The 24,304-nt window shown below is 56.3% G+C and overlaps 3 protein-coding genes across 3 annotated transcripts; all 3 read right to left on the reverse strand.

Annotated features, from left to right (window-relative positions):
- Positions 1 to 1,610: 1,610 nt before the first annotated feature.
- Positions 1,611 to 3,881, reverse strand: LOC135324748 (avidin-like). The gene is made up of 4 exons (XM_064501625.1): positions 3,701 to 3,881; positions 3,396 to 3,606; positions 2,285 to 2,405; positions 1,611 to 2,155 (listed from the first exon to the last, which is right to left on the reverse strand). The coding sequence occupies exons 1-4, from the start codon at positions 3,770 to 3,772 to the stop codon at positions 2,110 to 2,112; spliced, it is 450 nt and encodes a 149-aa protein (XP_064357695.1). The 5' UTR covers positions 3,773 to 3,881; the 3' UTR covers positions 1,611 to 2,109.
- Positions 3,882 to 11,279: 7,398 nt separating this feature from the next.
- LOC135324711 (avidin-like) lies at positions 11,280 to 13,632 on the reverse strand. The gene is made up of 4 exons (XM_064501543.1): positions 13,369 to 13,632; positions 13,065 to 13,275; positions 11,954 to 12,074; positions 11,280 to 11,824 (listed from the first exon to the last, which is right to left on the reverse strand). The coding sequence occupies exons 1-4, from the start codon at positions 13,438 to 13,440 to the stop codon at positions 11,779 to 11,781; spliced, it is 450 nt and encodes a 149-aa protein (XP_064357613.1). The 5' UTR covers positions 13,441 to 13,632; the 3' UTR covers positions 11,280 to 11,778.
- A 7,281-nt stretch (positions 13,633 to 20,913) lies between these two features.
- LOC135324709 (avidin-like) lies at positions 20,914 to 23,300 on the reverse strand. Its single transcript, XM_064501528.1, has 4 exons — positions 23,037 to 23,300; positions 22,733 to 22,943; positions 21,622 to 21,742; positions 20,914 to 21,492 (listed from the first exon to the last, which is right to left on the reverse strand). Exons 1-4 carry the CDS (start codon positions 23,106 to 23,108, stop codon positions 21,447 to 21,449), a joined length of 450 nt encoding a protein of 149 aa, XP_064357598.1. The 5' UTR covers positions 23,109 to 23,300; the 3' UTR covers positions 20,914 to 21,446.
- Positions 23,301 to 24,304: the final 1,004 nt, after the last annotated feature.

A 24,304-nucleotide genomic window follows, 5' to 3' on the forward strand; every position in this document is an offset into this window, starting at 1 on the left:
CCATGATCCCCTGCGACAGAAGCAGACTGTCAATAACCCTTGGGTTCAAAGACTAACCCGATTCCATCAAGTTGTTCAATGCTTCATACCCTGCTTAGGTGTGGAACAACCTGAGAAGGCCAAATTAACTTCGACCCCAACACAACAAATAGACAACTCAGCCTTAGACGCTTTGCAGGCACTGCATCAGGAAATGCCATCTTTTAGTGGGATGGTGGGGCAGAGCCCTGGCATTGCCCTGGACTTTCTGCTAGCTTCTCAAGGAGGAATTTGTGCTTTAGTGAATGAAAGCTGTTGCTTTTCTGTGGAGCGGGATCAGAGAGTTGAGCCTGACTTTGCCAAGATCCATGCAGGCCTACAAGGACGACGCATGCTGACAGCGGAGCAGCCACTCGATTGGAGGCGACGGGTGTCTAACCGAGGAGGATGGGTTGGTGAATGGTGAAGAGGTCTCTAAGATTAGTGATTAGAGGAGCTCTGATCATTATAATTCGGCGTGTTCTTGGAAGGCTTAGTCACGGCTGTGCATCAGGATGTATCAAGTGACGCAAAAATACCACGTTCCCCACTGGTCAATCCCAACACGAGATGAAGGGAATCCGCAGACGAGTGCTGCAGACACTGCAGAAGGAGCAAGGAGACATCCCTGAGCTCACGAGCATGCAGTATGGAGGAGAGCGAGGCTGGAGAAGCCTCCCAGGGGGCAACGTGGAAGCAGAAGAGCATCAACAGTAGTGCGACTGACTCCGTTTTGCTGGTCGCTGCCATCTTGGGAGCGAGCAGGGGCGAACTCGTGAGCCTTGTGTGCACCCTTGAACCCCGTGGAGCAGCGAGGCCAGACTGGATGGAGCCGGGTGGTAGTTGAAGCGATTACTAGTGGAAAAAACCCCCACTCTCTCAGCTCCTCCCTGTACGTATAGCCAATGAGACGATGACGGACAGCGGCTATACCTCCCGAAAGGATGTCTAGAAGCCGAAAGGAAATTGCTGCGAGTAGAGTTTTCTAGGAGAGCTCTGGTGCCCTGACGGCTCCTCCAGGAGCTGGCATCATGTGGCAGGACCACAGGCTGCTGCCCTCAAAGGCCAGGGACCACCTCAAAGGTAGGAGACCTTTTAAACTTTCCATCGGGAATCGGAGTGAGGACTGCCTGTAAGCTCCTGGATGATCGCCAGACAAGCGAGGCTTCCTTTTTTTTAACGAGAGCCTGGAGGAGTGAGCGTGAGGGAGGTAAAGTAAGCTCGCTGTAAGAAAGGGGAGCCAAGGAATTCCTGGTTTTGCAAAGAGCAAGGTAAGGCCTGGAAATCCTTTGCTTTGGCATTATTGCAGGCTAAGGAGACGGGACCACCAAGAGCAGGCTTGCTGCCGCAGCAGCTCCCTTAGTCAGCCATGAAGTGGGGGGATACTTTTGGTAGGCTTCACAAGCTACCTGAGCTCTGCCTAGGCACACCTAGGATGGTGCTACGCTCTTGCCAAGCTGGCTTTCAGTGGAGGAAAGCTGTTTGGTTTACAAAGAAATATCCCCGGTGTTTTGGAATTTTGTATTTTAATGCTGACAACTAATCATGGTAACGCAGGGCTTTTAAAAATGGCTTTAATTCTGTAGTTCTAAAAGTCTCCTTATGCCGTGTTTGTTGCTAGCCAGAGAGTCTGAAGCGACGCAGTCTTCCACCGGCTTTTCTCAGCTGTTCTTCAGCCATTTCCCGTGCTGTCACTCGGGCTCCCGCTGCCCTCAGGGAGCCCCGCAGAGGGAGGCGTTTCGGCTTCGGCAACACGGAGCCCCCGGCGCTTCCCCGGGCGCGGGCCGTCCTGCCGCCCCCGCGCGGCCCCGGAGCCCCCGGCAAGGGGCGCCGGGCGCCGGGGCAGTCCCTGCTCGCCGCGCCTCGCCCGGGCTCCGGCTCCGGCGCCCTTTGTGGCGGGGGCTCGGCTGCCAGACGGCGTCTCTCCCCCCCCGCTCCCCCCGGCCGTGGGCCCGCGGGACGGCGCGGAGCGACGAGAGCAGGCGGCCGTTTGCAGAAAAGCTTTATTGGGGGCGGGGGGGGGCGGGGGGGGGCTCCGGCGGCGTAGGGGGGCTTCGGCGGCGGCGGGGGGGCAGCGCCGCCCGCGGCTCCTCACTCCCTGCGCACCGGTTGGCGGGTGAAGACGTTGACGCCGACTCTGCGGGACGGAGCGGGCGGAGCGCGGTCAGGGCAGAGGCGCCCGGCGGCAACGGGCCCGCAGACGCGGCCGCCGCCGAGGGCCCTGCGCCGGCTCCCAGCCGCGCCGCCCGCTCCGCCCGGGGCTCACCTGGTGGCTTTCCAGTCGTCGCCGAGGCTGCCGACCTGCTCTCGCAGGAGCCACACGGTCTTCAAAATTTCCTCCCCGTGCTTGTCCACGAAGCACTGGCCCACGAAGACGCTGGTGGCGTCTGCAGAGGCGGGGGGAGAGCGCGGGGCGGAGGCGTGAGCCGCCCCGCGGGACGGGGAAGGCGGCGGTCCGGCTCTGCCCCCTCCGCCCCCCGGACGGGACTTGCCCCAGACGTGAGCGGGACACGGGGCCTGGGAGGTGCCGCTACCCAAACAGCTGCAGGGCTGGGGCTGGGGGAGCGTCAGGGGCAGCACGGGGGAGGGCAGGGCACCGCCCGGGACATTGCAGGGCAGGTTGCAGCACTGTCACAGACATCACAGGGGACCATCGCAGGATCACAGGGTCAAAGAGTGGTTGAGGTTGGAAGGGACCTCTGGAGATCATCTAGTCCAACCCCCCCGCCCAAGCAGAGTCACCTAGAGCACATTGCACAGGGTTGCGTCCAGGCGGGCTTGGAATATCTCCAGAGAAGGAGACTCCACAACCTCTCTGGGCACCCTGTACCAGTGCTTGGTCTCCCTCACAGTAAAGAAGTCTTTCCTCGTGTTCAGACAAAACTGCCTGTGCTTCAGTTTGTGGCTGTTGCCTCTTGTGCTGTCGCTGGGCACCACTGAAAAGACTCTGGCCCCATCCTCTCGACACCCTCCCTTCAGATACTTAAGCACATTGATAAGATGCCCCCTCACTCTTGTCTTCTCCAGGCTGAACACACCCAACTCTCTCAGCCTTTCCGCTTAGGGCAGATGCTGCAGTTCCCTCATCCTCTTCATAGCCCTACGCTGGACTCACTCCAATAGCTCCGTGTCTCTCTTGTACTGAGGAGACATGAAACCACAGGGGAGGGCAGGACGCCATCCAGGACATTGCAGGGGAGGGCAAGGGATGGTCAAGGACATCCTGGAGGAGGAGAGGGCACCAATGGGGACATCGCAGGGGTGGCAGGGGACCATCAGTTGCATCTCCGGGGAGGGCAGAGGATATCAGGGACATTGCAGGCAAGGTCAAGGGGCTGTTGGGGACACCGCGGGGAGGCTGGGGAAGGGTGAAGCACCTGAGAAACTCCAGTTGACGGTGAATCCGAAGGTGGGCTGGTTGCTGTTGTTCTCACGGTGCTGGGATCCCCGTAGTGGAGAAATCTTGATTTCGTTGCTGGTGGCTTTCACTGCCATGTGGTACGTGCCGGAGAACTCGCCTGCTTCGTTCACAGGCTTGATGGTCATATTGGAGCCCAGGTCATTGAACCAAAGTCCTGTCAGGACACACTGCAAAGAAGGAATCAGCATGGGGTGCCCGGCACCCAGCCCTAGGGGACAGCCAGCAGTGCCCGGGGCCGGTCCGGTCCGCAGCCGCCTTTACCTTCTGCTCAGCAGAGGAGCTGGGAGTCGCCAGCGCCAGGGCGAGCAGCAGGAGGATGGCAGCCACCTGCATGGTCTCTGCGGCTGGGAGGTGCTGGCTGATGCCCGGGATGTGCTCCTCGCAGGTCTCTGTCCAGGTGCCGGCTCCCCCTCCTTTTTATTGCTGCCGGGGCTCCCGGTGCCAGCTCTGCGCAGGCGTTGCAGAACCTGGGTGTATCCAAAGTTGTGGTTCTTAACGATATGACAGGGCAATTGCATGCAGATGTTTCCAGCAGCTTGTGTGGAGCCAGCTGCTCCTTGCTCGTGTGCCCCCGGGGCGGGGGCCAGCCCGGCCCCCCGGGAGCAGGGCATACCGCTGGCAGCGTGCAGGCTCTCGCTGTGCCGTGTGGCTCACGGTGGCTCCACTACGGACCAAAGTGGTGCTTGCTTAAAATCTTAGACCCCGATTCCCAGAGAAGAGCGGCTGTTGGGCCGGGGCAAAGCTCTTGGGCCGCCCTGGGGAGGTGGGCATCACTCTCAGGGTGCTGGGACCGCCATGCCGCGGGGTGCTCAGCACCCGGGCAGGGGGATGGGGGCTACCACAGGCTGTGTGCGATACACAACGAGCCCCGATGGACAACCCAAACTGACCCCCTGAGCCAGGGAAAACCCCTTCCAAAGGCTGGCCCCCCAAAACCCTTCCTGCTGCCCCTTTGCCACCCTGCTGCCATCCCCAGCACTTTCTCCTGCAGATAATGCACACAGTGCAATTGCTGTTCAGTACTTAAAGCTTTGCACGCATCGCAAATGATCAGTGCCGTACAGTGAGTGCCTCGGTCACTCTCAATTACCAAAGGTGGTCCAAACCGGGGAACAAATTCTTTCAGCAGCTTTTTCGCTCTTCTGGTAGCGTCATCGCGTTTAGAAGGGTAAGCTTCCACCCAGCTGGAGAACGTGTCAATTATTAGCAGAACACATTCCGGAGTACAACATTTAGGCATTTGCATAAAATCAACTCGTTAGCTAACAAATGGTCCATGGGGCCTGGGTTGAGCTGAAGGGATGGTCTGTTTCCCACGTTGTGGGCTAAACCAACAGGACAAGTACTACACTAGTCATACTACAAAGTATGAATGCGCACTTTTATCTCCTGATGCTATCACTCTGAAATGATGCTCAGCTCTTAATCCTGCTTCTCTTTTACCTACTGCATCTGATGGCGAACCTCATGACTGTAACCTGTTAGGTGACTTATTTTCCTCTCCCTGGCTGCATCCTAAAGGTGTTCCTTTAACGAATCCTGACCTTGTCCTATTTGTGGACAGGTCTTGCTTGCGAGATTCACGTGGTACCTTAGGAGCTGGATTTTCTGCCTGTACTCAAAATCAGGTACTAGAAGCCTTTGCTCTCCCTGGTGGGACACGAGCACAAGTAGCTGAGCTGGCTGCTTGAACTCGCGCCTGGATTCTCACTAAAGGACTCTCTGCTGCAATGTATTTGGTGCCTAGGAATGGCTTTGGAGTTGCTCATGACTCCAGGCAGCTTTGGAAACAAGGGGGACTTCTGACCTCAGCAGGAACTCCTCTTCGTAATGAGCAATACGTAGCAACTCTCTCAGGTGCTTTACAGCTCCCTTTAGCAGTCGCTGTTGTGAAATGCCAAGCTCATGCCTCTTCCCGCGATGATGTTGCCATTGGAAATGCTCTTGCAGCTCAGTCTGCAAGAAATGCAGCCCTTCACAGTCTGCCGTCTGCAAGTGCTATATTTATTCCTTGTCCAAAGATCAGACCTCCTTCTCACGCCTGCAAGACCTTGTGCAGTTGCAGGACAACATCCCTCAAATCAAGAAGGACATTTGGTTGCGACATCACTGTTCTTTGCTCACTGACACTCTTGGGTGCTCCCTGGACGGCTCCCTGGTTGCGCCTCGGAGTCTCTCCTGCCTTACCTTGCTTGCCTGGCCCAAGATTGGCTTGCACCATTCTTTCCCTCAGGTTCACAAGAATAGTGTAGTACTTGTCCTGTTGGTTTAGCCCACAACGTGGGAAACAGACCATCCCTTCAGCTCAGCCCAGGCCCCATGGACCATTTGTTAGCTAACGAGTTGATTTTATGCAAATGCCTAAATGTTGTACTCCGGAATGTGTTCTGCTAATAACTGACACGTTCTCCAGCTGGGTGGAAGCTTACCCTTCTAAACGCGATGACGCTACCAGAAGAGCGAAAAAGCTGCTGAAAGAATTTGTTCCCCGGTTTGGACCACCTGTGGTAATTGAGAGTGACCGAGGCACTCACTGTACAGCACTGATCATTTGCGATGCGTGCAAAGCTTTAAGTACTGAACAGCAATTGCACTGTGTGCATCACCCGCAATCAAGGGGGCCTGTGGAATGAAAGAATGCCGATGTGAAGACCTGCATTGCAAAAATGGGTGCAGAAACTAACCTCAAGTGGCCAGAGGCCCTCCCGATCCCACTGATGCATAGTTGAAACACGGCAAATGGAAAACATGGACTCTCACCATATCAAATCCTTACGGGAAGGCCTACGCTGCAGCCACCCACACCTCCAGCTGAACCAAGAAAGCTGATGTGAGAAGACTATCAACTGTCCGATTATTGTAGTGAGACCGACTCCGTTTTGCCGGTCGCTGCCATCTTGGGAGCAAGCAGGGGCGAACTCGTGAGCCTTGTGTGCACCCTTGAACCCCATGGAGCAGCGAGGCCAGACTGGATGGAGCCGGGTGGTAGTTGAAGCGATTACTAGTGGAAAAAACCCCCACTCTCTCAGCTCCTCCCTGTACGTATAGCCAATGAGACGATGACGGACAGCGGCTATACCTCCCGAAAGGATGTCTAGAAGCCGAAAGGAAATTGCTGCGAGTAGAGTTTTCTAGGACAGCTCTGGTGCCCTGACGGCTCCTCCAGGAGCTGGCATCATGTGGCAGGACCACAGGCTGCTGCCCTCAAAGGCCAGGGGCCACCTCAAAGGTGGTTTGGTCCAGGTGGTTGGCACCAGTTTGGTCTGTAGCGGAGCCACCGTGAGCCACACGGCAGAGTGAGGGGGGCCGGGCTGGTCCCCGCCTGGGAGTCGGTCTCGCTACTGTTGATGCTCTTGTGCTTCCACGTTGCCCCCTGGGAGGCTTCTCCAGCCTCGCTCTCCTCCATACTGCATGCTCGTGAGCTCAGGGATGTCTCCTTGCTCCTTCTGCAGCATCTGCAACACTCATCTGCGGATTCCCTTCATCTCGTGTTGGGATTGACCAGTGGGGAGCGTGGTATTTTTGCGTCACTTGATACATCCTGATGCACAGCCGTGACTAAGCCTTCCAAGAACACGCCGAATTATAATGATCAGAGCTCCTCTAATCACTAATCTTAGAGTCCTCTTCACCATTCACCAACCCATCCTCCTCGGTTAGACACCCGTCGCCTCCAGTCAGGTGGCTGCTCCGCTGTCAGTGTGCGTCGTCCTTGTAGGCCTGCATGGATCTTGGCAAAGTCAGGCTCAACTCTCTGATCCCGCTCCACAGAAAAGCAACAACTTTCATTCACTAAAGCACAAATTCCTCCTTGAGAAGCTAGCAGAAAGTCCAGGGCAATGCCAGGGCTCTGCCCCACCACCCCACTAAAAGATGGCATTTCCTGATGCAGTGCCTGCAAAGCGTCTAAGGTTGAGTTGTCTATTTGTTGTGTTGGGGTCGAAGTATTAATTTGGTCTTCTCAGGTTGTTCCACACCTAAGCAGGGTATGAAGCATTGAACAACTTGATGGAATCGGGTTAGTCTTTGAACCCAAGGGTTATTGACAGTTCGCAGAGGATCATGGTCGTCTATTCTGAGGGCACTTTAATTGCTAAAGCCCTGAACAGTGGGCACGAGGCGGCCAGTGGATGCTGCTGCATTAGTTGGACAGCCGTTGATGTACACGTGTTTTCCTGCATACGACTGGCCCCACACTGGTTGGGTACTCGGCTCTCTCCCGTCAGCCACCAGGTTCCGTTATCTACTGTGACTCTATACACGGGTTGGGGAGTTTGGCTTTTCGTTAGCAAGTCTTCCGCTGTCCTGGAACCGTTGGGATGTGACAGAGTCGCTGAGCCGTTGTCAAAGGTACGTAACCCAAACTGGCAATGGGATATATTCATCGTCCCCACAGAAAGGCCTAACATTCACAGCCTGACTCCGGGGGGGACACCAGACGGCGTTGTCATAGGGTGTTACTGAATGGCGATAGAACATGTCCTTGGGAACCGTGGCTGTCTGGGAGTTAGAGAAGCTGTGCGTGTCATGAAACTTCTGCCTCCAGCTGTTATTATCGGGGAATGCGAGGGCTGGCATCTCCCCAGGGGTGCCGAGAGGAGCATGAGCGCAGAACCAACCTTGTGACTGGTTTGTGGGCTTGGCCAGCCCTTGCATCCATCGGACCACCGTGTTGTCATACCATCCTAGGTGTGCTGAGGTGGAGCTCAGGTAGATTGTGAAGCCTACCAAAAGTCGCCACCTCTTCACAACGGGCACCATTTAGACTTTACGCAGTGCAATAGCAGGGACCGCAGACACCGCCAAGACACACGCTCTTTCAAAGGGCATGCTACTCCGTGGCTCGCTCTTGCCTGCAACAATGTGAAGAGGACTCACAGGTTCTTTGAAGACCTGAGGTTATATCATGGGGTTTGAGAGGCTGAGGAACTGGAAGTCATATCTGGATTACAGTGGGGTTCCTGATCTGATTGCTCGTGCTCAGAAGAGAGGTTGGTGGGGCTGGGTTCTGCAGGTGCTGCTACTCTCTTGCAGTGGGATGCAGGTATCCAAGAGGGCAGTCCTTTGTAGCATACAGCAGGCTTGGGGATTAATAAGATCTGGTAAGATCCCTGCCGTCAGGGCTGGAGAGCGTTCTTTCTCTGGTGTCCTTGCACACATACCCGGTCACCGGGTTGTCAGGGGTGGCAGGGCTCAGCTGCGGGTTCTGGAAGAGCGTCATGCACCTCTGGGTGTATAAACCTAAAACTCTCACTTAGTTTGCTACAGTAATCGGACGGTTGATCGTCCTCTCACGTCAGGTTTCTTGGTTCAGTTGGAGGTGTGGGTGGCTGCAGCGTAGGCCTTCCCGTAAGGATTTGATATGGTGAGAGTCCATGTTTTCCATTTGCCGTGTTTCAACTATGCATCAGTGGGATCGGGAGGGCCTCTGGCCACTTGAGGTTAGTTTCTGCACCCATTTTTGCAATGCAGGTCTTCACATCGGCATTCTTTCATTCCACAGGCCCCCTTGATTGCGGGTGATGCACACAGTGCAATTGCTGTTCAGTGCTTAAAGCTTTGCACGCATCGCAAATGATCAGTGCTGTACAGTGAGTGCCTCGGTCACTCTCAATTACCACAGGTGGTCCAAACCGGGGAACAAATTCTTTCAGCTGCTTTTTCGCTCTTCTGGTAGCATCATCGCGTTTAGAAGGGCAAGCTTCCACCCAGCCGGAGAACGTGTCAATTATTAGCAGAACACATTCCGGAGTACAACACGGTAACCTGCATTGCAAAAATGGGTGCAGAAACTAACCTGAGGCAGTGGGCACGAGGTAGCCAGTGGATGCTGCTGCATTAGTTGGACAGCCATTGACGTACACGTGTTTTCCTGCATATGATTGGCCCCACACTGGTTGGGTACTCGGCCCTCTCCCGTCAGCCACCAGGTTCCGTTATCTACTGTGACTCTATACACGGGTTGGGGAGTTTGGCTTTTCGTTAGCAAGTCTTCCTCTGTCCTGGAACCGTTGGGATGTGACAGAGTCGCTGAGCCGTTGTCAAAGGTACGTAACCCAAACTGGCAATGGGATATATTCATCGTCCCCACAGAAAGGCCTAACATTCACAGCCTGACTCCGGGGGGGACACCAGACGGTGTTGTCATAGGGTGTTACTGAATGGCGATAGAACATGTCCTTGGGAACCGTGGCTGTCTGGGAGTTAGAGAAGTGCCTCAGAATAGACGACCATGATCCCCTGCGACAGAAGCAGACTGTCAATAACCCTTGGGTTCAAAGACTAACCCGATTCCATCAAGTTGTTCAATGCTTCATACCCTGCTTAGGTGTGGAACAACCTGAGAAGGCCAAATTAACTTCGACCCCAACACAACAAATAGACAACTCAGCCTTAGACGCTTTGCAGGCACTGCATCAGGAAATGCCATCTTTTAGTGGGATGGTGGGGCAGAGCCCTGGCATTGCCCTGGACTTTCTGCTAGCTTCTCAAGGAGGAATTTGTGCTTTAGTGAATGAAAGCTGTTGCTTTTCTGTGGAGCGGGATCAGAGAGTTGAGCCTGACTTTGCCAAGATCCATGCAGGCCTACAAGGACGACGCATGCTGACAGCGGAGCAGCCACTTGACTGGAGGCGACGGGTGTCTAACCAAGGAGGATGGGTTGGTGAATGGTGAAGAGGTCTCTAAGATTAGTGATTAGAGGAGCTCTGATCATTATAATTCGGCGTGTTCTTGGAAGGCTTAGTCACGGCTGTGCATTAGGATGTATCAAGTGACGCAAAAATACCACGCTCCCCACTGGTCAATCCCAACACGAAATGAAGGGAATCCGCAGACGAGTGCTGCAGACACTGCAGAAGGAGCAAGGAGACATCCCTGAGCTCACGAGCATGCAGTATGGAGGAGAGCGAGGCTGGAGAAGCCTCCCAGGGGGCAACGTGGAAGCAGAAGAGCATCAACAGTAGTGCGACTGACTCCGTTTTGCTGGTCGCTGCCATCTTGGGAGCGAGCAGGGGCGAACTCGTGAGCCTTGTGTGCACCCTTGAACCCCGTGGAGCAGCGAGGCCAGACTGGATGGAGCCGGGTGGTAGTTGAAGCGATTACTAGTGGAAAAAACCCCCACTCTCTCAGCTCCTCCCTGTACGTATAGCCAATGAGACGATGACGGACAGCAGCTATACCTCCCGAAAGGATGTCTAGAAGCCGAAAGGAAATTGCTGCGAGTAGAGTTTTCTAGGACAGCTCTGGTGCCCTGACGGCTCCTCCAGGAGCTGTCGTCATGTGGCAGGACCACAGGCTGCTGCCCTCAAAGGCCAGGGACCACCTCAAAGGTAGGAGACCTTTTAAACTTTCCATCGGGAATCGGAGTGAGGACTGCCTGTAAGCTCCTGGATGATCGCCAGACAAGCGAGGCTTCCTTTTTTTTAACGAGAGCCTGGAGGAGTGAGCGTGAGGGAGGTAAAGTAAGCTCGCTGTAAGAAAGGGGAGCCAAGGAATTCCTGGTTTTGCAAAGAGCAAGGTAAGGCCTGGAAATCCTTTGCTTTGGCATTATTGCAGGCTAAGGAGACGGGACCACCAAGAGCAGGCTTGCTGCCGCAGCAGCTCCCTTAGTCAGCCATGAAGTGGGGGGATACTTTTGGTAGGCTTCACAAGCTACCTGAGCTCTGCCTAGGCACACCTAGGATGGTGCTACGCTCTTGCCAAGCTGGCTTTCAGTGGAGGAAAGCTGTTTGGTTTACAAAGAAATATCCCCGGTGTTTTGGAATTTTGTATTTTAATGCTGACAACTAATCATGGTAACGCAGGGCTTTTAAAAATGGCTTTAATTCTGTAGTTCTAAAAGTCTCCTTATGCCGTGTTTGTTGCTAGCCAGAGAGTCTGAAGCGACGCAGTCTTCCACCGGCTTTTCTCAGCTGTTCTTCAGCCATTTCCCGTGCTGTCACTCGGGCTCCCGCTGCCCTCAGGGAGCCCCGCAGAGGGAGGCGTTTCGGCTTCGGCAACACGGAGCCCCCGGCGCTTCCCCGGGCGCGGGCCGTCCTGCCGCCCCCGCGCGGCCCCGGAGCCCCCGGCAAGGGGCGCCGGGCGCCGGGGCAGTCCCTGCTCGCCGCGCCTCGCCCGGGCTCCGGCTCCGGCGCCCTTTGTGGCGGGGGCTCGGCTGCCAGACGGCGTCTCTCCCCCCCCGCTCCCCCCGGCCGTGGGCCCGCGGGACGGCGCGGAGCGACGAGAGCAGGCGGCCGTTTGCAGAAAAGCTTTATTGGGGGCGGGGGGGGGCGGGGGGGGGCTCCGGCGGCGTAGGGGGGCTTCGGCGGCGGCGGGGGGGCAGCGCCGCCCGCGGCTCCTCACTCCCTGCGCACCGGTTGGCGGGTGAAGACGTTGACGCCGACTCTGCGGGACGGAGCGGGCGGAGCGCGGTCAGGGCAGAGGCGCCCGGCGGCAACGGGCCCGCAGACGCGGCCGCCGCCGAGGGCCCTGCGCCGGCTCCCAGCCGCGCCGCCCGCTCCGCCCGGGGCTCACCTGGTGGCTTCCCAGTCGTCGCCGAGGCTGCCGACCTGCTCTCGCAGGAGCCACACGGTCTTCAAAATTTCCTCCCCGTGCTTGTCCACGAAGCACTGGCCCACGAAGACGCTGGTGGCGTCTGCAGAGGCGGGGGGAGAGCGCGGGGCGGAGGCGTGAGCCGCCCCGCGGGACGGGGAAGGCGGCGGTCCGGCTCTGCCCCCTCCGCCCCCCGGACGGGACTTGCCCCAGACGTGAGCGGGACACGGGGCCTGGGAGGTGCCGCTACCCAAACAGCTGCAGGGCTGGGGCTGGGGGAGCGTCAGGGGCAGCACGGGGGAGGGCAGGGCACCGCCCGGGACATTGCAGGGCAGGTTGCAGCACTGTCACAGACATCACAGGGGACCATCGCAGGATCACAGGGTCAAAGAGTGGTTGAGGTTGGAAGGGACCTCTGGAGATCATCTAGTCCAACCCCCCCGCCCAAGCAGAGTCACCTAGAGCACATTGCACAGGGTTGCGTCCAGGCGGGCTTGGAATATCTCCAGAGAAGGAGACTCCACAACCTCTCTGGGCACCCTGTACCAGTGCTTGGTCTCCCTCACAGTAAAGAAGTCTTTCCTCGTGTTCAGACAAAACTGCCTGTGCTTCAGTTTGTGGCTGTTGCCTCTTGTGCTGTCGCTGGGCACCACTGAAAAGACTCTGGCCCCATCCTCTCGACACCCTCCCTTCAGATACTTAAGCACATTGATAAGATGCCCCCTCACTCTTGTCTTCTCCAGGCTGAACACACCCAACTCTCTCAGCCTTTCCGCTTAGGGCAGATGCTGCAGTTCCCTCATCCTCTTCATAGCCCTACGCTGGACTCACTCCAATAGCTCCGTGTCTCTCTTGTACTGAGGAGACATGAAACCACAGGGGAGGGCAGGACGCCATCCAGGACATTGCAGGGGAGGGCAAGGGATGGTCAAGGACATCCTGGAGGAGGAGAGGGCACCAATGGGGACATCGCAGGGGTGGCAGGGGACCATCAGTTGCATCTCCGGGGAGGGCAGAGGATATCAGGGACATTGCAGGCAAGGTCAAGGGGCTGCTGGGGACACCACGGGGTGGCTGGGGAAGGGTGAAGCACCTGAGAAACTCCAGTTGACGGTGAATCCGAAGGTGGGCTGGTTGCTGTTGTTCTCACGGTGCTGGGATCCCTGTAGTGGAGAAATCTTGATTTCGTTGCTGGTGGCTTTCACTGCCGTGTGGTACGTGCCGGAGAACTCGCCTGCTTTGTTCACAGAATTGATGGTCATATTGGAGCCCAGGTCATTGAACCAAAGTCCTGTCAGGACACACTGCAAAGAAGGAATCAGCATGGGGTGCCCGGCACCCAGCCCTAGGGGACAGCCAGCAGTGCCTGGGTCCAGCCTGGCCTGCAGCCGCCTTACCGTCTGCTCAGCAGAGGAGCTGGGAGTCGCCAGCGCCAGGGCGAGCAGCAGGAGGATGGCAGCCACCTGCATGGTCTCTGCGGCTGGGAGGTGCTGGCTGATGCCCGGGATGTGCTCCTCGCAGGTCTCTGTCCAGGTGCCGGCTCCCCCTCCTTTTTATTGCTGCCGGGGCTCCCGGTGCCAGCTCTGCGCAGGCGTTGCAGAACCTGGGTGTATCCAAAGTTGTGGTTCTTAACGATATGACAGGGCGATTGCATGCAGATGTTTCCAGCAGCTTGTGTGGAGCCAGCTGCTCCTTGCTCGTGTGCCCCCGGGGCGGGGGCCAGCCCGGCCCCCCGGGAGCAGGGCATACCGCTGGCAGCGTGCAGGCTCTCGCTGTGCCGTGTGGCTCACGGTGGCTCCACTACGGACCAAAGTGGTGCTTGCTTAAAGTCTTAGACCCCGATTCCCAGAGAAGAGCGGCTGTTGGGCCGGGGCAAAGCTCTTGGGCCGCCCTGGGGAGGTGGGCATCACTCTCAGGGTGCTGGGACCGCCATGCCGCGGGGTGCTCAGCACCCGGGCAGGGGGATGGGGGCTACCACAGGCTGGGTGCGATACACAACGAGCCCCGATGGACAACCCAAACTGACCCCCTGAGCCAGGGAAAACCCCTTCCAAAGGCTGGCCCCCCAAAACCCTTCCTGCTGCCCCTTTGCCACCCTGCTGCCATCCCCAGCACTTTCTCCTGCAGATAATGCACACAGTGCAATTGCTGTTCAGTACTTAAAGCTTTGCACGCATCGCAAATGATCAGTGCCGTACAATGAGTGCCTCGGTCACTCTCAATTACCAAAGGTGGTCCAAACCGGGGAACAAATTCTTTCAGCAGCTTTTTCGCTCTTCTGGTAGCGTCATCGCGTTTAGAAGGGTAAGCTTCCACCCAGCTGGAGAACGTGTCAATTATTAGCAGAACACATTCCGGAGTACAACATTTAGGCATTTGCATAAAATCAACTCGTTAGCTAACAAATGGTCCATGGGGCCTGGGCTGAGCTGAAGGGATGGTCTGTTTCCCACGTTGTGGGCTAAACCAACAGGACAAGTACTACACTAGTCATACTACAAAGTATGAATGCGCACTTTTATCTCCTGATGCTATCACTCTGAAATGATGCTCAGCTCTTAATCCTGCTTCTCTTTTACCTACTGCATCTGATGGCGAACCTCATGACTGTAACCTGTTAGGTGACTTATTTTCCTCTCCCTGGCTGCATCCTAAAGGTGTTCCTTTAACGAATCCTGACCTTGTCCTATTTGTGGACAGGTCTTGCTTGCAAGATTCACGTGGTACCTTAGGAGCTGGATTTTCTGCCTGTACTCAAAATCAGGTACTAGAAGCCTTTGCTCTCCCTGGTGGGACACGAGCACAAGTAGCTGAGCTGGCTGCTTGAACTCGCGCCTGGATTCTCACTAAAGGACTCTCTGCTGCAATGTATTTGGTGCCTAGGAATGGCTTTGGAGTTGCTCATGACTCCAGGCAGCTTTGGAAACAAGGGGGACTTCTGACCTCAGCAGGAACTCCTCTTCGTAATGAGCAATACGTAGCAACTCTCTCAGGTGCTTTACAGCTCCCTTTAGCAGTCGCTGTTGTGAAATGCCAAGCTCATGCCTCTTCCCGCGATGATGTTGCCATTGGAAATGCTCTTGCAGCTCAGTCTGCAAGAAATGCAGCCCTTCACAGTCTGCCGTCTGCAAGTGCTATATTTATTCCTTGTCCAAAGATCAGACCTCCTTCTCACGCCTGCAAGACCTTGTGCAGTTGCAGGACAACATCCCTCAAATCAAGAAGGACATTTGGTTGCGGCATCACTGTTCTTTGCTCACTGACACTCTTGGGTGCTCCCTGGACGGCTCCCTGGTTGCGCCTCGGAGTCTCTCCTGCCTTACCTTGCTTGCCTGGCCCAAAATTGGCTTGCACCATTCTTTCCCTCAGGTTCACAAGAATAGTGTAGTACTTGTCCTGTTGGTTTAGCCCACAACGTGGGAAACAGACCATCCCTTCAGCTCAGCCCAGGCCCCATGGACCATTTGTTAGCTAACGAGTTGATTTTATGCAAATGCCTAAATGTTGTACTCCGGAATGTGTTCTGCTAATAACTGACACGTTCTCCAGCTGGGTGGAAGCTTACCCTTCTAAACGCGATGACGCTACCAGAAGAGCGAAAAAGCTGCTGAAAGAATTTGTTCCCCGGTTTGGACCACCTGTGGTAATTGAGAGTGACCGAGGCACTCATTGTACGGCACTGATCATTTGCGATGCGTGCAAAGCTTTAAGTACTGAACAGCAATTGCACTGTGTGCATCACCCGCAATCAAGGGGGCCTGTGGAATGAAAGAATGCCGATGTGAAGACCTGCATTGCAAAAATGGGTGCAGAAACTAACCTCAAGTGGCCAGAGGCCCTCCCAATCCCACTGATGCATAGCTGAAACATGGCACACTGAAAACATGGACTCTCACCATATCAAATCGTTACGGGAAGGCCTACGCTGCGGCCACCCACACCTCCAGCTGAACCAAGAAAGCTGATGTGAGAAGACTATCAACTGTCCGATTATTGTAGCGAGACCGACTCCGTTTTGCCGGTCGCTGCCATCTTGGGAGCAAGCAGGGGCGAACTCGTGAGCCTTGTGTGCACCCTTGAACCCCGTGGAGCAGCGAGGCCAGACTGGATGGAGCCGGGTGGTAGTTGAAGCCATTACTAGTGGAAAAAACCCCCACTCTCTCAGCTCCTCCCTGTACGTATAGCCAATGAGACGATGACGGACAGCGGCTATACCTCCCGAAAGGATGTCTAGAAGCCGAAAGGAAATTGCTGCGAGTAGAGTTTTCTAGGAGAGCTCTGGTGCCCTGACGGCTCCTCCAGGAGCTGGCATCATGTGGCAGGACCACAGGCTGCTGCCCTCAAAGGCCAGGGGCCACCTCAAAGGTGGTTTGGTCCAGGTGGTTGGCACCAGTTTGGTCTGTAGCGGAGCCACCGTGAGCCACATGGCAGAGTGAGGGGGGCCGGGCTGGTCCCCGCCTGGGAGTCGGTCTCGCTACTGTTGATGCTCTTGTGCTTCCACGTTGCCCCCTGGGAGGCTTCTCCAGCCTCGCTCTCCTCCATACTGCATGCTCGTGAGCTCATGGATGTCTCCTTGCTCCTTCTGCAGCGTCTGCAACACTCATCTGCGGATTCCCTTCATCTCGTGTTGGGATTGACCAGTGGGGAGCGTGGTATTTTTGCGTCACTTGATACATCCTGATGCACAGCCGTGACTAAACCTTCCAAGAACACGCCGAATTATAATGATCAGAGCTCCTCTAATCACTAATCTTAGAGTCCTCTTCACCATTCACCAACCCATCCTCCTCGGTTAGACACCCGTCGCCTCCAGTCAAGTGGCTGCTCCGCTGTCAGCGTGCGTCGTCCTTGTAGGCCTGCATGGATCTTGGCAAAGTCAGGCTCAACTCTCTGATCCCGCTCCACAGAAAAGCAACAGCTTTCATTCACTAAAGCACAAATTCCTCCTTGAGAAGCTAGCAGAAAGTCCAGGGCAATGCCAGGGCTCTGCCCCACCACCCCACTAAAAGATGGCATTTCCTGATGCAGTGCCTGCAAAGCGTCTAAGGCTGAGTTGTCTATTTGTTGTGCTGGGGCCGAAGTATTAATTTGGCCTTCTCAGGTTGTTCCACACCTAAGCAGGGTATGAAGCATTGAACAACTTGATGGAATCGGGTTAGTCTTTGAACCCAAGGGTTATTGACAGTTCGCAGGGGATCATGGTCGTCTATTCTGAGGGCACTTTAATTGCTAAAGCCCTGAACAGTGGGCACGAGGTAGCCAGTGGATGCTGCTGCATTAGTTGGACAGCCGTTGATGTACACGTGTTTTCCTGCATACGACTGGCCCCACACTGGTTGGGTACTCGGCCCTCTCCCGTCAGCCACCAGGTTCCGTTATCTACTGTGACTCTATACACGGGTTGGGGAGTTTGGCTTTTCGTTAGCAAGTCTTCCGCTGTCCTGGAACCGTTGGGATGTGACAGAGTCGCTGAGCCGTTGTCAAAGGTACGTAACCCAAACTGGCAATGGGATATATTCATCGTCCCCACAGAAAGGCCTAACATTCACAGCCTGACTCCGGGGGGGACACCAGACGGTGTTGTCATAGGGTGTTACTGAATGGCGATAGAACATGTCCTTGGGAACCGTGGCTGTCTGGGAGTTAGAGAAGCTGTGCGTGTCATGAAACTTCTGCCTCCAGCTGTTATTATCGGGGAATGCGAGGGCTGGCATCTCCCCAGGGGTGCCGAGAGGAGCATGAGCGCAGAACCAACCTTGTGACTGGTTTGTGGGCTTGGCCAGCCCTTGCATCCATCGGACCACCGTGTTGTCATACCATCCTAGGTGTGCTGAGGTGGAGCTCAGGTAGATTGTGAAGCCTACCAAAAGTCGCCACCTCTTCACAACGGGCACCATTTAGACTTTACGCAGTGCAATAGCAGGGACCGCAGACACCGCCAAGACACACGCTCTTTCAAAGGGCATGCTACTCCGTGGCTCGCTCTTGCCTGCAACAATGTGAAGAGGACTCACAGGTTCTTTGAAGACCTGAGGTTATATCATGGGGTTTGAGAGGCTGAGGAACTGGAAGTCATATCTGGATTACAGTGGGGTTCCTGATCTGATTGCTCGTGCTCAGAAGAGAGGTTGGTGGGGCTGGGTTCTGCAGGTGCTGCTACTCTCTTGCAGTGGGATGCAGGTATCCAAGAGGGCAGTCCTTTGTAGCATACAGCAGGCTTGGGGATTAATAAGATCTGGTAAGATCCCTGCCGTCAGGGCTGGAGAGCGTTCTTTCTCTGGTGTCCTTGCACACATACCCGGTCACCGGGTTGTCAGGGGTGGCAGGGCTCAGCTGCGGGTTCTGGAAGAGCGTCATGCACCTCTGGGTGTATAAACCTAAAACTCTCACTTAGTTTGCTACAGTAATCGGACGGTTGATCGTCCTCTCACGTCAGGTTTCTTGGTTCAGTTGGAGGTGTGGGTGGCTGCAGCGTAGGCCTTCCCGTAAGGATTTGATATGGTGAGAGTCCATGTTTTCCATTTGCCGTGTTTCAACTATGCATCAGTGGGATCGGGAGGGCCTCTGGCCACTTGAGGTTAGTTTCTGCACCCATTTTTGCAATGCAGGTCTTCACATCGGCATTCTTTCATTCCACAGGCCCCCTTGATTGCGGGTGATGCACACAGTGCAATTGCTGTTCAGTGCTTAAAGCTTTGCACGCATCGCAAATGATCAGTGCTGTACAGTGAGTGCCTCGGTCACTCTCAATTACCACAGGTGGTCCAAACCGGGGAACAAATTCTTTCAGCTGCTTTTTCGCTCTTCTGGTAGCATCATCGCGTTTAGAAGGGCAAGCTTCCACCCAGCCGGAGAACGTGTCAATTATTAGCAGAACACATTCCGGAGTACAACACGGTAACCTGCATTGCAAAAATGGGTGCAGAAACTAACCTGAGGCAGTGGGCACGAGGTAGCCAGTGGATGCTGCTGCATTAGTTGGACAGCCATTGACGTACACGTGTTTTCCTGCATATGATTGGCCCCACACTGGTTGGGTACTCGGCCCTCTCCCGTCAGCCACCAGGTTCCGTTATCTACTGTGACTCTATACACGGGTTGGGGAGTTTGGCTTTTCGTTAGCAAGTCTTCCTCTGTCCTGGAACCGTTGGGATGTGACAGAGTCGCTGAGCCGTTGTCAAAGGTACGTAACCCAAACTGGCAATGGGATATATTCATCGTCCCCACAGAAAGGCCTAACATTCACAGCCTGACTCCGGGGGGGACACCAGACGGTGTTGTCATAGGGTGTTACTGAATGGCGATAGAACATGTCCTTGGGAACCGTGGCTGTCTGGGAGTTAGAGAAGTGCCTCAGAATAGACGACCATGATCCCCTGCGACAGAAGCAGACTGTCAATAACCCTTGGGTTCAAAGACTAACCCGATTCCATCAAGTTGTTCAATGCTTCATACCCTGCTTAGGTGTGGAACAACCTGAGAAGGCCAAATTAACTTCGACCCCAACACAACAAATAGACAACTCAGCCTTAGACGCTTTGCAGGCACTGCATCAGGAAATGCCATCTTTTAGTGGGATGGTGGGGCAGAGCCCTGGCATTGCCCTGGACTTTCTGCTAGCTTCTCAAGGAGGAATTTGTGCTTTAGTGAATGAAAGCTGTTGCTTTTCTGTGGAGCGGGATCAGAGAGTTGAGCCTGACTTTGCCAAGATCCATGCAGGCCTACAAGGACGACGCATGCTGACAGCGGAGCAGCCACTCGACTGGAGGCGACGGGTGTCTAACCGAGGAGAATGGGTTGATGAATGGTGAAGAGGTCTCTAAGATTAGTGATTAGAGGAGCTCTGATCATTATAATTCGGCGTGTTCTTGGAAGGCTTAGTCACGGCTGTGCATTAGGATGTATCAAGTGACGCAAAAATACCACGCTCCCCACTGGTCAATCCCAACACGAAATGAAGGGAATCCGCAGACGAGTGCTGCAGACACTGCAGAAGGAGCAAGGAGACATCCCTGAGCTCACGAGCATGCAGTATGGAGGAGAGCGAGGCTGGAGAAGCCTCCCAGGGGGCAACGTGGAAGCAGAAGAGCATCAACAGTAGTGCGACTGACTCCGTTTTGCTGGTCGCTGCCATCTTGGGAGCGAGCAGGGGCGAACTCGTGAGCCTTGTGTGCACCCTTGAACCCCGTGGAGCAGCGAGGCCAGACTGGATGGAGCCGGGTGGTAGTTGAAGCGATTACTAGTGGAAAAAACCCCCACTCTCTCAGCTCCTCCCTGTACGTATAGCCAATGAGACGATGACGGACAGCGGCTATACCTCCCGAAAGGATGTCTAGAAGCCGAAAGGAAATTGCTGCGAGTAGAGTTTTCTAGGACAGCTCTGGTGCCCTGACGGCTCCTCCAGGAGCTGTCGTCATGTGGCAGGACCACAGGCTGCTGCCCTCAAAGGCCAGGGACCACCTCAAAGGTAGGAGACCTTTTAAACTTTCCATCGGGAATCGGAGTGAGGACTGCCTGTAAGCTCCTGGATGATCGCCAGACAAGCGAGGCTTCCTTTTTTTTAACGAGAGCCTGGAGGAGTGAGCGTGAGGGAGGTAAAGTAAGCTCGCTGTAAGAAAGGGGAGCCAAGGAATTCCTGGTTTTGCAAAGAGCAAGGTAAGGCCTGGAAATCCTTTGCTTTGGCATTATTGCAGGCTAAGGAGACGGGACCACCAAGAGCAGGCTTGCTGCCGCAGCAGCTCCCTTAGTCAGCCATGAAGTGGGGGGATACTTTTGGTAGGCTTCACAAGCTACCTGAGCTCTGCCTAGGCACACCTAGGATGGTGCTACGCTCTTGCCAAGCTGGCTTTCGGTGGAGGAAAGCTGTTTGGTTTACAAAGAAATATCCCCGGTGTTTTGGAATTTTGTATTTTAATGCTGACAACTAATCATGGTAACGCAGGGCTTTTAAAAATGGCTTTAATTCTGTAGTTCTAAAATTCTCCTTATGCCGTGTTTGTTGCTAGCCAGAGAGTCTGAAGCGACGCAGTCTTCCACCGGCTTTTCTCAGCTGTTCTTCAGCCATTTCCCGTGCTGTCACTCGGGCTCCCGCTGCCCTCAGGGAGCCCCGCAGAGGGAGGCGTTTCGGCTTCGGCAACACGGAGCCCCCGGCGCTTCCCCGGGCGCGGGCCGTCCTGCCGCCCCCGCGCGGCCCCGGAGCCCCCGGCAAGGGGCGCCGGGCGCCGGGGCAGTCCCTGCTCGCCGCGCCTCGCCCGGGCTCCGGCTCCGGCGCCCTTTGTGGCGGGGGCTCGGCTGCCAGACGGCGTCTCTCCCCCCCCGCTCCCCCCGGCCGTGGGCCCGCGGGACGGCGCGGAGCGACGAGAGCAGGCGGCCGTTTGCAGAAAAGCTTTATTGGGGGCGGGGGGGGGCGGGGGGGGGCTCCGGCGGCGTAGGGGGGCTTCGGCGGCGGCGGGGGGGCAGCGCCGCCCGCGGCTCCTCACTCCCTGCGCACCGGTTGGCGGGTGAAGACGTTGACGCCGACTCTGCGGGACGGAGCGGGCGGAGCGCGGTCAGGGCAGAGGCGCCCGGCGGCAACGGGCCCGCAGACGCGGCCGCCGCCGAGGGCCCTGCGCCGGCTCCCAGCCGCGCCGCCCGCTCCGCCCGGGGCTCACCTGGTGGCTTCCCAGTCGTCGCCGAGGCTGCCGACCTGCTCTCGCAGGAGCCACACGGTCTTCAAAATTTCCTCCCCGTGCTTGTCCACGAAGCACTGGCCCACGAAGACGCTGGTGGCGTCTGCAGAGGCGGGGGGAGAGCGCGGGGCGGAGGCGTGAGCCGCCCCGCGGGACGGGGAAGGCGGCGGTCCGGCTCTGCCCCCTCCGCCCCCCGGACGGGACTTGCCCCAGACGTGAGCGGGACACGGGGCCTGGGAGGTGCCGCTACCCAAACAGCTGCAGGGCTGGGGCTGGGGGAGCGTCAGGGGCAGCACGGGGGAGGGCAGGGCACCGCCCGGGACATTGCAGGGCAGGTTGCAGCACTGTCACAGACATCACAGGGGACCATCGCAGGATCACAGGGTCAAAGAGTGGTTGAGGTTGGAAGGGACCTCTGGAGATCATCTAGTCCAACCCCCCCGCCCAAGCAGAGTCACCTAGAGCACATTGCACAGGGTTGCGTCCAGGCGGGCTTGGAATATCTCCAGAGAAGGAGACTCCACAACCTCTCTGGGCACCCTGTACCAGTGCTTGGTCTCCCTCACAGTAAAGAAGTCTTTCCTCGTGTTCAGACAAAACTGCCTGTGCTTCAGTTTGTGGCTGTTGCCTCTTGTGCTGTCGCTGGGCACCACTGAAAAGACTCTGGCCCCATCCTCTCGACACCCTCCCTTCAGATACTTAAGCACATTGATAAGATGCCCCCTCACTCTTGTCTTCTCCAGGCTGAACACACCCAACTCTCTCAGCCTTTCCGCTTAGGGCAGATGCTGCAGTTCCCTCATCCTCTTCATAGCCCTACGCTGGACTCACTCCAATAGCTCCGTGTCTCTCTTGTACTGAGGAGACATGAAACCACAGGGGAGGGCAGGACGCCATCCAGGACATTGCAGGGGAGGGCAAGGGATGGTCAAGGACATCCTGGAGGAGGAGAGGGCACCAATGGGGACATCGCAGGGGTGGCAGGGGACCATCAGTTGCATCTCCGGGGAGGGCAGAGGATATCAGGGACATTGCAGGCAAGGTCAAGGGGCTGCTGGGGACACCACGGGGTGGCTGGGGAAGGGTGAAGCACCTGAGAAACTCCAGTTGACGGTGAATCCGAAGGTGGGCTGGTTGCTGTTGTTCTCACGGTGCTGGGATCCCTGTAGTGGAGAAATCTTGATTTCGTTGCTGGTGGCTTTCACTGCCATGTGGTACGTGCCGGAGAACTCGCCTGCTTTGTTCACAGAATTGATGGTCATATTGGAGCCCAGGTCATTGAACCAAAGTCCTGTCAGGACACACTGCAAAGAAGGAATCAGCATGGGGTGCCCGGCACCCAGCCCTAGGGGACAGCCAGCAGTGCCTGGGTCCAGCCTGGCCTGCAGCCGCCTTACCGTCTGCTCAGCAGAGGAGCTGGGAGTCGCCAGCGCCAGGGCGAGCAGCAGGAGGACGGCAGCCACCTGCATGGTCTCTGCGGCTGGGAGGTGCTGGCTGATGCCCGGGATGTGCTCCTCGCAGGTCTCTGTCCAGGTGCCGGCTCCCCCTCCTTTTTATTGCTGCCGGGGCTCCCGGTGCCAGCTCTGCGCAGGCGTTGCAGAACCTGGGTGTATCCAAAGTTGTGGTTCTTAACGATATGACAGGGCGATTGCATGCAGATGTTTCCAGCAGCTTGTGTGGAGCCAGCTGCTCCTTGCTCGTGTGCCCCCGGGGCGGGGGCCAGCCCGGCCCCCCGGGAGCAGGGCATACCGCTGGCAGCGTGCAGGCTCTCGCTGTGCCGTGTGGCTCATGGTGGCTCCACTACGGACCAAAGTGGTGCTTGCTTAAAGTCTTAGACCCCGATTCCCAGAGAAGAGCGGCTGTTGGGCCGGGGCAAAGCTCTTGGGCCGCCCTGGGGAGGTGGGCATCACTCTCAGGGTGCTGGGACCGCCATGCCGCGGGGTGCTCAGCACCCGGGCAGGGGGATGGGGGCTACCACAGGCTGGGTGCGATACACAACGAGCCCCGATGGACAACCCAAACTGACCCCCTGAGCCAGGGAAAACCCCTTCCAAAGGCTGGCCCCCCAAAACCCTTCCTGCTGCCCCTTTGCCACCCTGCTGCCATCCCCAGCACTTTCTCCTGCAGATAATGCACACAGTGCAATTGCTGTTCAGTACTTAAAGCTTTGCACGCATCGCAAATGATCAGTGCCGTACAATGAGTGCCTCGGTCACTCTCAATTACCAAAGGTGGTCCAAACCGGGGAACAAATTCTTTCAGCAGCTTTTTCGCTCTTCTGGTAGCGTCATCGCGTTTAGAAGGGTAAGCTTCCACCCAGCTGGAGAACGTGTCAATTATTAGCAGAACACATTCCGGAGTACAACATTTAGGCATTTGCATAAAATCAACTCGTTAGCTAACAAATGGTCCATGGGGCCTGGGCTGAGCTGAAGGGATGGTCTGTTTCCCACGTTGTGGGCTAAACCAACAGGACAAGTACTACACTAGTCATACTACAAAGTATGAATGCGCACTTTTATCTCCTGATGCTATCACTCTGAAATGATGCTCAGCTCTTAATCCTGCTTCTCTTTTACCTACTGCATCTGATGGCGAACCTCATGACTGTAACCTGTTAGGTGACTTATTTTCCTCTCCCTGGCTGCATCCTAAAGGTGTTCCT

The sequence above is a fragment of the Dromaius novaehollandiae genome, chromosome Z (genome assembly GCF_036370855.1).
Source record: "Dromaius novaehollandiae isolate bDroNov1 chromosome Z, bDroNov1.hap1, whole genome shotgun sequence".
Taxonomy (NCBI): domain Eukaryota; kingdom Metazoa; phylum Chordata; class Aves; order Casuariiformes; family Dromaiidae; genus Dromaius; species Dromaius novaehollandiae.

Coding starts and splice junctions, on each gene's coding strand:
- LOC135324748 (XM_064501625.1), bottom strand. CDS start 3,772: ATGCAGGTGGCTGCCATCCTCCTGCTGCTCGCCCTGGCGCTGGCGACT. Junction 3,607..3,700: donor GCTCCTCTGCTGAGCAGAAG/GTAAAGGCGGCT, acceptor CCTTCTTTGCAG/TGTGTCCTGACAGGACTTTG. Junction 2,156..2,284: donor GACGACTGGAAAGCCACCAG/GTGAGCCCCGGG, acceptor TCCGTCCCGCAG/AGTCGGCGTCAACGTCTTCA.
- LOC135324711 (XM_064501543.1), bottom strand. CDS start 13,440: ATGCAGGTGGCTGCCATCCTCCTGCTGCTCGCCCTGGCGCTGGCGACT. Junction 12,075..13,064: donor CGTCAACTGGAGTTTCTCAG/GTGCTTCACCCT, acceptor CCGCCTCTGCAG/ACGCCACCAGCGTCTTCGTG. Junction 11,825..11,953: donor GACGACTGGGAAGCCACCAG/GTGAGCCCCGGG, acceptor TCCGTCCCGCAG/AGTCGGCGTCAACGTCTTCA.
- LOC135324709 (XM_064501528.1), bottom strand. CDS start 23,108: ATGCAGGTGGCTGCCGTCCTCCTGCTGCTCGCCCTGGCGCTGGCGACT. Junction 22,944..23,036: donor GCTCCTCTGCTGAGCAGACG/GTAAGGCGGCTG, acceptor CCTTCTTTGCAG/TGTGTCCTGACAGGACTTTG. Junction 21,743..22,732: donor CGTCAACTGGAGTTTCTCAG/GTGCTTCACCCT, acceptor CCGCCTCTGCAG/ACGCCACCAGCGTCTTCGTG.